Source organism: Solanum verrucosum, unplaced genomic scaffold, assembly GCF_900185275.1.
Source record: "Solanum verrucosum unplaced genomic scaffold, falcon-dt-bn FXZP01000121.1, whole genome shotgun sequence".
Lineage (NCBI taxonomy): Eukaryota > Viridiplantae > Streptophyta > Magnoliopsida > Solanales > Solanaceae > Solanum > Solanum verrucosum.
The window spans coordinates 1276254-1288595 of record NW_026020509.1 but is presented as its reverse complement, the minus strand read 5'-3'; the positions used below and the strand labels follow the sequence as shown (position 1 = coordinate 1288595).

Here is a 12342-nt window from a genome sequence, read left to right as displayed (position 1 = left end):
TAGTTATACTCTCTTAGTATATAAAAAAGATCTGATAATTCTCGTATTTAACAAAAGTTTACGAATGTACCCTGGACATTTAACCTGTATCCATAATCTTCACAACACTCACTACAATGTCTCACAGTCAAAAAGACTTAATTGTAATGAAAATATTACTCATACATCCTTATCCAAAACCACAATGTTTTGAATTATTGATGCGCATCCAGACTAGATTAAAAGCATTCCATGTTAGACTCTCAAGAAAACTATTCTATAATCGGGAGGGGATTACAACGTAGGGAATACATCTCCGTGGTGAACCAAAAGGACATAATGTATGTCGAGTTCAATTGGTCGGGTTGGGTTCAAACATACAATTTTCAGCATCTACAAGTGTTAAGAGGCTAGTTATGTGCAAGTGAAATCGTGATCTTTTGTTACAAGTTGTAAGTTACAACAATGCTAAAAGTTGAGAAAATCATTACTGCCACTGATTGATCATTACTTCTAATTCAAATATTAATGTTGTCTTTGACACGCCTTGTTGAACTTTAGCACGATGGAAAGCTCAGTAATCAACACATAAATAACAGGGAAAGAAAGGAAGAAACAGAAACTGAAAATAGTTTGCAAGGAAAAGTTGCTTACTTTATTCAATACGCTGAGAAGGTAATATAGGCTTACAGAATTTTAGGAATCCTAACCCCACTAAACAACTACTTAATTTCAGTGAACTCTAGGAAAAGAAATCTGCAATACTACAAAGTAGGAAAAGCATTATGTGCTAACAAAATAACAAATTAACAACTAATAGAATATAGCTACTGCCAAGACCTAGTCAGACTAGAAAAAGTAGGCTGATGTTGAACAATTTTAACACGCGTCACAAGCTCTCAAGAATTCTCTACAAGCTTCGTGATGAATTATTTTCCATAAGATTTCCTACTCTGATTGATCCACTCACTTTCATTCTTCCGGTTTTTGTTTCTTTTACAGTTTCTGATTGTAGCTATATATATATAAAACAAAAGACGGTATATTCAAGACTTCACATCAGGGGATTCAAGAACATGAAGAGTATATTGGTTCAGTTTTCTTGTTTCTGTTGCTGTCTCATTATTGACTGATCACTTCTCAAAGTTACTAATGAATATCTTCAATTCAGTAGATATAAAACTGAATTTGGGCATTTTATTTATTACTACAGAAAATAAATGCATCCCTATATAGCGCAATTCAAGGCTAAAAACCAAGTAACAAAATATTTCAACCACTATTTCCTCAATAGAAATCTTTAACAGCAATTTTGGGACTAAACTTGAATTCTTCTACTTAACACAAAGGAGAAAGATTCAGTACATTCATATCACATTATTGTAAATCAAGATCAGTGCAAGTCGAAAATCTTTCATTGTCTTGGAAGAAATATCCACTTGCCATTTGACCATTCTTGATGAAATCTCAACATGTGACGAGGATATGCAATGTTATCTCCAGTTGTAGGGAAGTAGACATAGTACTCTTCTCCAATTTTCCCACTGATAAATCCAAACCACCATAATCATATCGTATAGACAGAATCCATTTTCTGACATTGTTTCATGTTGATGAGGTGGAACAGGGCGGATCTCGGCTGCAGAGAAAACATCCTCTAGCGGCTCACACTCATCATCTGTCAACAGAGTCTTGTACTTGATTCTGTAGTAATCATCGCCAGTGGAACAAATAATAGTTGCTGCGTAGTAAGAGCCTATGAAGCCTAATTCTTGACTTGCCACTTCAACTTCATCACCCTTTTCGAATTCTTTCGTTATCTGTTGTTCCTTGAATGCTATTGATTTGATTGACTCTGACAGCATTGCCATTCTTGATAGGTGGAGTTGCTCTGAATTCATTTCTGATACGTTGATTCGGGCCATTTTGCAGACTCTACTGGAGATTGATTGATTGATTTCAATTGAATGAAAAAGTGAGCAACTATGAGTCTTTGGTACTGAATTTATATGCAGAGAATTTTGTTTCCTTCAATGACTAAATAGGGAATTCTTTTCATGTTTTCTTTTGTTTTTTCCTGGAATGACTCGGAATAGGTATTTCCAATTTTTACATTTTTAATTGGTTAAAATATTTTCTTACTTTCCTAATTTATGAGGTACTTGAACTATGGCAAGGCGAAAAAAATTGTGATGGAGTTCTTCCTACTGGGAATCAGGGGCGGAGCCAGGCTTCTACTGGTTCGGCTAAACCCAGTAATTTTTTACGAGAATTGTGTATTTGTATTAAGAAGATATAAAATATGTACAAATATTAAGTTTAGAACTTAGTTATTAACACTTGAAGTTATCGTTACAAAATGCAGAATAAGTAAAATTAAAATTTTGACTTCGCCTCTGAGTGGGAATTGGGATGGTCTCTAAGAAATTGATGATCTTCACCATGAATCTAGATGTTTTGCAAACAGTATAACTATATGTTTTGATGAAATATGTATGGAAAGTGTCAAAAACAGGTCATAGGAAAAGAAAGAGAGAAAACTCAAATGGTTGCAACCATTAGAAAATCAAAATATTTATCAGCATATGTTACAATTTGCAACTAAACTTAGATTAATAAGTCGCATTCCTAAATCAATTAAAAATAGGTAAAAAAAAAAATAATCTTTCCTAATTCCTTGTTTTTGGAAGATATTTCCACTTGCCATTAACCCATTCTTGATGAAATCTCAACAGATGACGAGGGTATGCAATGTTATCCGCAGTTGTAGGGAAGTAGACATAGTTCTCTTCTCCAATTTTCCCACTGATAAATCCAAACCACCATCCATCGTTGGCAAACACATCAACCATATCGTATAGACGGAATCCGTTTTGTGACAGTGTTTCATCTTGTTGAGGTGGAACAGGGCGGATCGCGGCTGCAGTGACCATCTCTTCCAGTGGCCCGGATTCATCAGCAGTCAACAGAGTCTTGTACTTGATTTTGTAATGGTAAGCGCCAATGGGAGAAAGAATAGTTGCATTGTAGTAAGAACCTATGAAGCCATATACTTGACTTGCCACTTCAACTTCATCGCCCTTTTGAAATACTTTTGTTATCTGTTGTCTCTTGAATGCTATTGATTTTATAAACTCTGAGAGCATTGTGTGGCGTTCCTCTGAATTAATTTCTGTCACTTTGATTGGGCCAACCAACAATAGTTGTGTGAGGTTCCACTCAATTTTTGACATTTGGATTTGTGGGTCCGTTTGTACTCTTTTACCTCCTATCACCCAGTTTCCTAATCCACCCTCCTGGAACCCCCTCTTTTTTTCTTTTTCATTTTTCTATCTAATAAACAAAAAAAAACTTCCAAATATAATTTAAAAAAAAACAATTTTAGATTGAATTCATGGTACAAATACTTCATTTTATTTTACAGATTTGTCTTACAATTTATTTATTTTTTAACTGAAAAGGCCAAATGCCATATTTTAGATTTGTCTTACACAATAAAATCGAAACAGAAAGGAAAAAAAGTCTTTTTTTTTCTTATTTTTATTTATGAGTTTGCTTGTTATTTTTGAATAAGTAGTTATGGAGATATTTATTTTTTAGTCAAATTGCTAATTATTGCATCCTATTTAGATAAATAGTTCATATTTATTAAAAATATTTGCATCTAATTAATTTATATTCTAAAGTGAATGAAACACAATTAATTTGAGTTTTGACTTAATTTAATACTATTATTTGTGTTTTGTGTTTGTTTGATAATATTAAATATATTGGATAATAAGTTTATTTTTTAATATTAACAATTTTAAAGACATTTAGTTATTCCAACTAATAAGTTATTTATCAATATTCTTTTTAATAAAATACATTATCTTTGCTTTAATATTTTTATCTTTTTATTTCTAAATTCAGCTTAAGCACTTAAAAAGTGTTTTTAAGTACGTAAACCTACAAACTACTTAAGCTGAATCAATCATCTCTAATTCTAGTATTTTCATTAATATTTAGTTACGATTAAATATTCTCAGAAATTTTGTGAATAAAAATTAGTCAAATAAAATAAATTAACTTCTATTATACCGTATCGACCTCATTTATTTTCTTTGTATATAAGTTAATGCTTTAATATATCATTTATTGTCTTTTAGTTTTAACTTTTTTCCAATTACCAAAAGAAAGAATATATTTTTATCATCTTTCACATTTCCATTTTTAAAGAACTGCATTCAGGTAGGGTCGTCTTAACCCCTAGGCCACTAAAGTCATCGTTTGGGGCCCCATATATTTTGGGGCCCCCATTTTTTAAAAACAATTACTTATATATGTTATTTTAGAAAAAAATTATATGTACTATGAGTGTTATGATTTCTACTAAGAAAATTGCATATGAGATGAAAAAAAACCTGAATTTCGTAAGAAACACTTTGATGAAAATATGGATAGCGAAATTACAAAGTCCCTTGAAAAATCTTTTAGAGTTAATTGCTTTATATATGTAGAGTATATCAAACTATTTTTTCACTTCAAAATAGATTTGAACCATTGAAGCATATGAAAATATTTTTGATTTCTTATTTAATGGTAAAATATTGAGATCACTAGATGATGAGAATTTAAAAAAAAAATATTGTCTTAACCTTGAACTTTCTTTAACACGTAATAGTTATTCTGATATTGATGGTTTAGATTTATTTTTTAAATTAAAAGTGCTAAGGGAAATAATACAAGTAGAAGATAATGATCTTATGAAAATACCCTATCAAACAAAAAGACTTGATTCTTTTCCAAATACATATATTGCTTATAAAATAATGTTAACAGTTTCTGTAACTGTTGCCTCAGCCGAAAGAAGTTTTTTCGAAATTATAATTGATTAAATCTTCTTTAAGATTAACAATGTCTCATGAGAGATTGAATGAATTAGCTATATTATCATTTGAAAAGGAATTATTAAAACAAATTGATTATAAAACAGTACCTAATGACTTCGCATCTAAAATAGTTAGAAAAGTAGATTTTAAATAAAATTATATATAATGAAAAAAAGTAAATATTAGGGACTCTCCCTTAAGTTTCGCTTTAGGCCTCCAATGTTGTTGAGTCGGCTCTGACTGCATTTTATGAAAAAAATAAATGAAAAAGACAAAAGTAAAGAAAAGGAATAAAGAATAGGGGAGCGGATGAGGAGAACACTTGGGGTGGTGAGTGGAAGGTAAAAATGTATAAATGGAGATAAAAGAGTACAAATGGGCCCATAAATCAAAGTGTCAACTATATAATGGAGCCTCACACAACAATTTTTGACACTTGGATTTATGGGACCATTTGTACAAATGGACCCACAAATTCAAATGTCAAAAATTGAGTGGAACCTCACACAGCTATTGTTGGTTGTGCCTCTACCATCTTAAAAATTTTCATAAGTAGACAGGGGGTAATATATATTTTATATGCAGAAAAAGTTGTTTTAAGAGATACGAGATACTTGTCTCTCTTTTGTATTTTCTATTGTTCATCGAGATACGAGATACTTGTGTCTCTCTTTGTATTTTGTGTTGTTTTTATCCAGTATAAAACCTCGGTTTCTATTAGAATTGGAATAATTTCTACGAAAATAATTGTCTACACCTTAAAATAAATTAGTGGATAATTATTATTTTTTCTATAGCGAATCTAAAACTGAAATCTGACACAAATTCTATTGCATTTGAGCTTTTAGAGATTGCATAATAGTCAGCGAAGCTGCGTCGGGGGCCAACATATTGTTCCCACATCGGTAGTGCAATACATAAGCTCCAGCTTTATGAGGCTTCATACCAGGAGCATATGTCACGACCTTACTTGAACAGGATCTGTTCTATAGGCTCGTACCACTGTATCCTTGATTTCTAAGGAGACAGGAAACCAAGTCTGGTTGATGAAGCATGACCATGTGACCAGAGCGTGATTAACAGCTAACCATTGCTTGTCGAGCTGTGGTTGCAGTAGATGATCGTTCTTAGACCCTGATCTCAGGCCTAGGATGGTCCCATGTCTGTCTGACAGACTCTCATTCTTTTTGTTTTTTCCTCTTGAACAAGCAAAGAAAGAACGGTTTCCTGTTTTCTTCATCTGCGTATTTAGGAAGTTTGAGAACTTTGGATCTGTTTGCAAGTCTAAGATGTCTCGCGGCTGTCTTAAACACTTTCTAATGTATCAAATATAGCCCAGAATGATTGTCTCGACTTTATTTTTGCCAATTCAACATTCAGCCTATGGATATCGTCAATTTGAAGCCTAAAAGAGTTGTTGAAACTTGGGTCTTAACTAAAACTGACATAAACGTAATGCATATTATTATACAGCACAATTCAACTCTAAAACAGAGTAACAAATTCATATATTCTCGTTTCTCACTATACAGCATATCAAAATCTTAAACATCAATATAACAATTTGCGACTAAACTTGATGAATTGGCATAAAGAGAATGATTAACAAGTCGCATTCATATCAAATTACAGTAAATCAAGATTAGTACAAGTTGAAAATCTTTCCTTGTCTTGGAAGAAATATCCACTTTCCATAAGACCATTCTTGGTGAAATCTCAACACATGAGGAGGGTAAGCAATGTTATCTCCAGTTGTAGGGAAGTAGACATAGTACTCATCTCCAACTTTCGCACTGATAAATCCGAACCACCATCCATCGTTGTCAAATACATCAACCATATCATATAGACGGAATCCATTTTCTGACATTGTTTCATATTGATTAGGTGGAACAGGGCGGATCTCGGCTGCAAAGAAAACATCCTCTAGCGGCTCAGATTCATCATCTGTCAACAGAGTCTTGTACTTGATTCTGTAGTAATCATCGCCAGTGGAACAAATAATAATTGCTGCGTAGTAAGAGCCTATGAAGCCTAATTCTTGACTTGCCACTTCAACTTCATCACCCTTTTCGAATTCTTTCGTTATCTGTTGTTTCTTGAATGCTATTGATTTGATTGACTCTGAGAGCATTGCCATTCTTGATTGATGGAGTTGCTCTGAGTTCATTTCCGTCACGTTGATTCGGGCCATTTTGTGGACTCTACTGTAGATTGATTGATTGATTTCAATTGAATGAAAAAGTGAGGAACTATGAGGCATTGGTATTGAATTTATAGGCAGAGAATTCTTTTCCTGTTTTCTTTTTGTTTTTCCTGGAATGACTCGGAATAGAAATTTCCTATTTTTTTTTATTTTTAATTTGTTAATATAATTTCTTACTTTCCTAATTTGCTAGGAACTTGAACTATGGCAAGGAGAAAAAAATTGTGATGGAGTTCTTTAAGATAACATAATCTTTAGAAATCTCTACCATTTGAATTAATTATGAAAATCCCCTTTTTCCTTCTCTCTTTTAACATTCGAATACATCACTTTACTTCTATCATATACATTACAACTTTGTTTGTGAATAATGTATCTGATACAAATGTTATTGTTGATACATAACCTCAATTATTTCAAACCTAAATCACTATGAATCTGAAACATATTTATGTATCGGGTGAAAGAGAAATGGAAATTATTGTAATTTGGAAAACTTTCGGGATATGATGAGTAGACTGGTTTTTTTCTTCTTAAATACTGGCATTCTTATTTATATTAAGGGAATGGTTAGAAATAATTATTAATTTTAGTTCTGAATTCCAAATGTGACAGTTAATTTGGGACGAGTGACAGTAGTACATCATTATTATTTACTTTTTTTTTTTCCTATAAAGAAACAAAGACTAGAAAAGTAAGTTGAGAATTGGAGTCTGTTTAGTGTGATATGCCAGAGCGCGATTAACAGTGGCTCCTTGAGCTTGTGGTGCAAATGATCGTTCTTAGACCTGATCTCGGGCCTAAGATGGTCTTATCGCTGTCTGACAGACTTACTTTCTTTTTTGTTTGCAAGCCAGAGTAAGGACCAACACTTTCAGTTTTAGTACAGTTTAGATTTATATGATATATTTAAATGTTCTGCAAACACGAAAGAAAAATCAAATGGTTGCAGCCATTAGAAAATCAAAATATTTTATCAGCATATGTAACAATTTTGCAACTAAACTTAGATTAATAATTCACATAAAAATAGGTTTAAAAAAATCATCTTTCCTAATTCCTTGTTTTGGGAAGATATATCCACTTGCCATTAGCCCATTCTTGATGATATCTCAACAGATGACGAGGGTATGCAATGTTATCCGCAGTTGTAGGGAAGTAGACATAGTACTCTTCTCCAATTTTCCCACTGATAAATCCAAACCACCATCCATCGTTGGCAAACACATCAACCATATCATACAGACGGAATCCGTTTTCTGACATTGTTTTATCTTGATGAGGGGGAACAGGGCGGATCACTGCTGCACTGACCATCTCTTCCAGTGGCCCGGATTCATCATCAGTCAACAGAGTTTTATACTTGATTTTGTAATGATAAGCGCCAATGGGATAAACAATAGTTGCATCGTAGTAAGAACCTATGAAGCCATATACTTGACTTGCCACTTCAACTTCATCGCCCTTTTGGAATACTTTTGTTATCTGTTGTCTCTTGAATGTTATTGATTTTATAAACTCTGAGAGCATTGCGTGGCGTTCCTCTGAATTAATTTCTGTCACTTTGATTGGAGCCATTATTGCAGACTCTACTAGAGATTGATTTGTGAATTGAATGAGCTTTGGAAGTGAATTTATAGGGAGAGACTTCTTGTTTCCTTCTGTAATTCGGAATGGGAATTGTTTTCTTATTTTTCTTTTGGTTTTCCTTTAATGACCCGGAATAGGAAATTTCCAATTTTTATAGTTTTGATTGGTTTATATCTTTTTTTTTTATTTTTTTCTTTCCTAATTTATTATGGAGTTCATGGCAAGAGGAAAAACTGCTATTGGAACGGTTTCTACGAAATTAACTATCTACAAGTTAAAATAAAATTAATGTATAATTATTATTTTTTCTATAACAAATCAAAAACTGAAATCTGACATAAATTTTATTACTTTAATTGCACTTTAGCCTTAGAGATTGCGTAGTAGTCAGCGTAGCTGTGTCAGGGGCCAATAGATTGTTCCCACATCGGCAGTGCAACACATAAGCTCCAGCTTTATGAGGCTTCATACCAGGAGCATATGTCACGACCTTACTTGAACAGGATCTGTTCTATAGGCTTGTACCACTGAATCCTTTATTTCTAAGGAGACAGGAAACCAAGTCTGGTTGATGAAGCATGGCCATGTGACCAGAGCGTGATTAACAACCAACCATGGCTCTTCGAGCTGTGGTTGCAGTAGATGATTGTTCTTAGGCCTGAGATAACCAAGTCTGGTTGATGAAGCATGACCATGTGACCAGAGCGTGATTAACAACCAACCATGGCTCTTCGAGCTGTGGTTGCAGTAGATGATTGTTCTTAGGCCTGAGATAACCAAGTCTGGTTGATGAAGCATGGCCATGTGACCAGAGCGTGATTAACAACCAACCATGGCTCTTCGAGCTGTGGTTGCAGTAGATGATTGTTCTTAGGCCTGAGATACCTGATCTCAGGCCTAAGATGGTCTCATGGCTGTCTGACAGACTTCCCTTCTTTTTGTTTTCCTTTTCGAACAAGCCTGGTCTGACAGAAAATGTTGTTCTAAGAGATGCAAGATACTTGTCTCTCTTTGTATTTTCTATTGTTCTACGAGATACTTGTGTCTCTTTTTGTATTTTTTGTTGTTTTTATCCCGTATAAAATCTCGGTAGGGGTGGCAGAATGAGCAATTAATATGAGTATCCGCTCACATTTATCCATTTTAAATTGGTTGGGTATCCAACTCATTTAAAAATGAGTAAAAACGAATAATACCTATTTAAAAGTGGATACTTAAATGGATAAAACGGGTAAAAGATGTGCATTCACACAAACAAACAAAAAAAGTGATAAATGGTGGGGTAGTAAGAAAGTCTTTTTTTTTTAAAAAAAATGAAACTTTTTTTTACATATTTTTTGGGATACGGGGGTGCGGAGGTGGGTTGGTAAAAAAAAATTATTGGAAAATTTTTTAAATTTTGTTAATTTTTCTTTGGATGGAGTGTGGGGGGATGGTAGGGGGTGTGGGATGATAATTTTTTTTAAAAAAAAATTAAAAAATTTTGATGTAAAAATTTAAAATTTTGTTAATTTTTTTTTGGGATGGGGTGTGGAGGGGGGGGGGTGGTAAACTCACACCATCCATTTCAAATAGGATTTGTCTGTAGGTTTCCCGGTAATAGGGATATCAAATTCTGGGAAGAACCAAAATTCCAGATTCAATATGGGACGATGGGGTGTGGAGGGGGGGGGGGGGGCTGGTAGGGGGTTGCGGTGGTAATTTTTTTTTAAATAAAAATTTAAAAAAATTTTGTTCATTTCTTTTTGGGATGGGTTGTGGGGGGGGGGGGCTGGTAGGGGTAGGGGGTGTGGTGCGGGGGCGGTAAGGGTGGGGTGGTAATTTTTTTTTACATTTTTTTGGGATGGGGGGGGGGGGGGGGGGGGGGGCTGGTAGGGGGTGGAGTGAAGTGATAAAAAAACTTTAGTTTTTTTTTTTTAATTTTTAAAGCTTTTAACAAGATTTCTATTATAATATGGATAAATATGGGTACCCATATTATCCATTGGGTAACTCGTTTAAACCATTTAAAATGTGAGTTGAGTCGAGTAACTTATCATTTTTATTTAACTCATTTTTTGATAGACTCATATTCGACTCGACTCGCTCGTTTGTCACTCCTAAACCTCGATATCTATCAGAATTGGAATAATTTCTATGAAAATAATTGTCTACACTTTAAAATAAATTAGTGCATAATTATTATTATTTCTATAACGAATCTAAAACTTGAATCTGACACAAATTTTACTGCATTTGAGCCTTAGAGATTGTGTAGTAGACAGCGAAGCTGCGTCGGGGGCCAACATATTGTTCCCACATCGGCAGTGCAACACATAAACTCCATCTTTATGAGGCTTCATACCAGGAGAATATGTCACGACCTTACTTGAACAGGATCTGTTCTATAGGCTCGTACCACTGTATCCTTGATTTCTAAGGAGACAGGAAACCAAGTCTGGTTGATGAAGCATGGCCATGTGACCAGAGCGTGATTAACAGCTAACCATGGCTCCTCGAGCTGTGGTTGCAGTAGATGATCGTTCTTAGACCTGATCTCAGGCCTAAGATGGTCTCATGGCTGTCTGACAGACTCCCATTCTTTTTGTATGAGACCTAATTGGAAGCCAAAAATGGTTTCCAGTTTTCTTCATCTGCCTATTTAGGAAACTTTGGGTCTGTTTGCAAGTCTAAGATGTCTCACAGCTGTCTTACAAACTTTCTAATGTATCAAACGAAGAACAGAATGATTATTTTGGCTAATTCAAGATTCAGCCATCCTATGGATATCGTCAATTTGAATCATAAAAGAGTTGTTGAAACTTAGTATAAACTAAAAAAAAAAAGATAAATCGTGAATGATACTACCATGTTTGTCAAGGTCAGTACAGCCAGTAAGTATATGTACATAAGCTGTTTCTTCGAGGTGAACCAAAAGGACATAATAAATGTTCCCACATCGGCAGTTCAACACATAAGCTCTAGCTTTATGAGCTTCATACCAGGAGCACATCTGCTTTCAAGATCTGTCGGACAGACTTTCCCTTCTTTTTTTTGTTTGGAAGCTTGTCTGCCTAGCATTGTTGTAACAAAGATCACAACTATTGTCCACTTGCACATAAGTTGTTCGTGTGATGTTCAATTTTAAGATGAAAATTATATTAAAACATACAAATATCTTTTTCACTTAAAAGGGAATTTTATAACCACACAATTTAAACTCACCCAGTATAAATCACTACTACATAAAATCGTTCCAAAAAAGGGGGAAAAGAAAATCTACCGATTTCTCGTAGCGGTCCCTCTCCGAAGCAGTGCAAATCTCGCCCGTACACATCAATCGATGCTCATTTTTCCAATAAATATCTAAGAGAACAGCAACAAGAACAAAAATTAAGTCTCGATATCACATAATTGTAAAAATAACGAAGTAGCAAATAAAAATCAAGAGGATAAGAAGCAGAGAGAATACCGAGGAGCTGAAAAGCAGAGAAAGGGACGACGAAAAGAGAGGGTTGAAGGGCGAGTGAAATTAGAGAAACAAAACGAGATTTGAGAGCTTTAGGAGTTGGCAATGTTAGCAGAATAGCTATTGCTGCCTCTGCTGCTACCACGTACGTTAATATCATCCATTGCAACGCCATTTTTGCTCTTTTTTAGTGTATTTTTTTCTTTTCTTCTTCGTCGGTTCCTTCGCTGGGTTAACAGACTCTTTTC

At 34.2% G+C, this 12342-nt stretch overlaps 5 protein-coding genes, 3 non-coding genes and 2 pseudogenes across 8 annotated transcripts in view; 4 read left to right on the top strand and 6 right to left on the bottom strand.

The window, feature by feature from the left end:
• LOC125809614 (protein transport protein Sec61 subunit gamma-1-like) overlaps positions 1–12342 on the bottom strand; it is a 132902-nt gene that overhangs the window by 570 nt on the left and 119990 nt on the right. The gene's annotated exons all lie outside the window — the stretch shown is intronic.
• LOC125809645 (protein AGENET DOMAIN (AGD)-CONTAINING P1-like) lies at positions 1394–1904 on the bottom strand (annotated as a pseudogene).
• On the bottom strand, positions 2649–3212 carry LOC125809644 (protein AGENET DOMAIN (AGD)-CONTAINING P1-like). Its single transcript, XM_049489237.1, has one exon. It carries the CDS (start codon positions 3210–3212, stop codon positions 2649–2651), a length of 564 nt encoding a protein of 187 aa, XP_049345194.1.
• On the top strand, positions 5811–6027 carry LOC125809780 (small nucleolar RNA U3). Its single transcript, XR_007441833.1, has one exon. It is a non-coding gene; the product is annotated as a small nucleolar RNA U3 (small nucleolar RNA).
• Positions 6493–7044, bottom strand: LOC125809643 (protein AGENET DOMAIN (AGD)-CONTAINING P1-like). The gene has a single exon (XM_049489236.1). The coding sequence runs from the start codon at positions 7042–7044 to the stop codon at positions 6493–6495; it is 552 nt and encodes a 183-aa protein (XP_049345193.1).
• LOC125809642 (protein AGENET DOMAIN (AGD)-CONTAINING P1-like) lies at positions 8110–8638 on the bottom strand. The gene has a single exon (XM_049489235.1). It carries the CDS (start codon positions 8632–8634, stop codon positions 8110–8112), a length of 525 nt encoding a protein of 174 aa, XP_049345192.1. The 5' UTR covers positions 8635–8638.
• LOC125809781 (small nucleolar RNA U3) lies at positions 9132–9352 on the top strand. Its single transcript, XR_007441834.1, has one exon. It is a non-coding gene; the product is annotated as a small nucleolar RNA U3 (small nucleolar RNA).
• Positions 9379–9574, top strand: LOC125809782 (small nucleolar RNA U3; annotated as a pseudogene).
• On the bottom strand, positions 11003–12325 carry LOC125809641 (uncharacterized). Its single transcript, XM_049489234.1, has 4 exons — positions 12098–12325; positions 11909–11991; positions 11628–11699; positions 11003–11146 (listed from the first exon to the last, which is right to left on the bottom strand). The coding sequence occupies exons 1-4, from the start codon at positions 12267–12269 to the stop codon at positions 11003–11005; spliced, it is 471 nt and encodes a 156-aa protein (XP_049345191.1). The 5' UTR covers positions 12270–12325.
• Positions 11005–11220, top strand: LOC125809775 (small nucleolar RNA U3). The gene has a single exon (XR_007441828.1). It is a non-coding gene; the product is annotated as a small nucleolar RNA U3 (small nucleolar RNA).

Coding starts and splice junctions, on each gene's coding strand:
- LOC125809644 (XM_049489237.1), bottom strand. CDS start 3,212: ATGTCAAAAATTGAGTGGAACCTCACACAACTATTGTTGGTTGGCCCA.
- LOC125809643 (XM_049489236.1), bottom strand. CDS start 7,044: ATGGCCCGAATCAACGTGACGGAAATGAACTCAGAGCAACTCCATCAA.
- LOC125809642 (XM_049489235.1), bottom strand. CDS start 8,634: ATGGCTCCAATCAAAGTGACAGAAATTAATTCAGAGGAACGCCACGCA.
- LOC125809641 (XM_049489234.1), bottom strand. CDS start 12,269: ATGGCGTTGCAATGGATGATATTAACGTACGTGGTAGCAGCAGAGGCA. Junction 11,992..12,097: donor CTCTGCTTTTCAGCTCCTCG/GTATTCTCTCTG, acceptor CTGTTCTCTTAG/ATATTTATTGGAAAAATGAG. Junction 11,147..11,627: donor TGAAAGCAGATGTGCTCCTG/GTATGAAGCTCA, acceptor CTGCAACCACAG/CTCGAGGAGCCATGGTTAGC.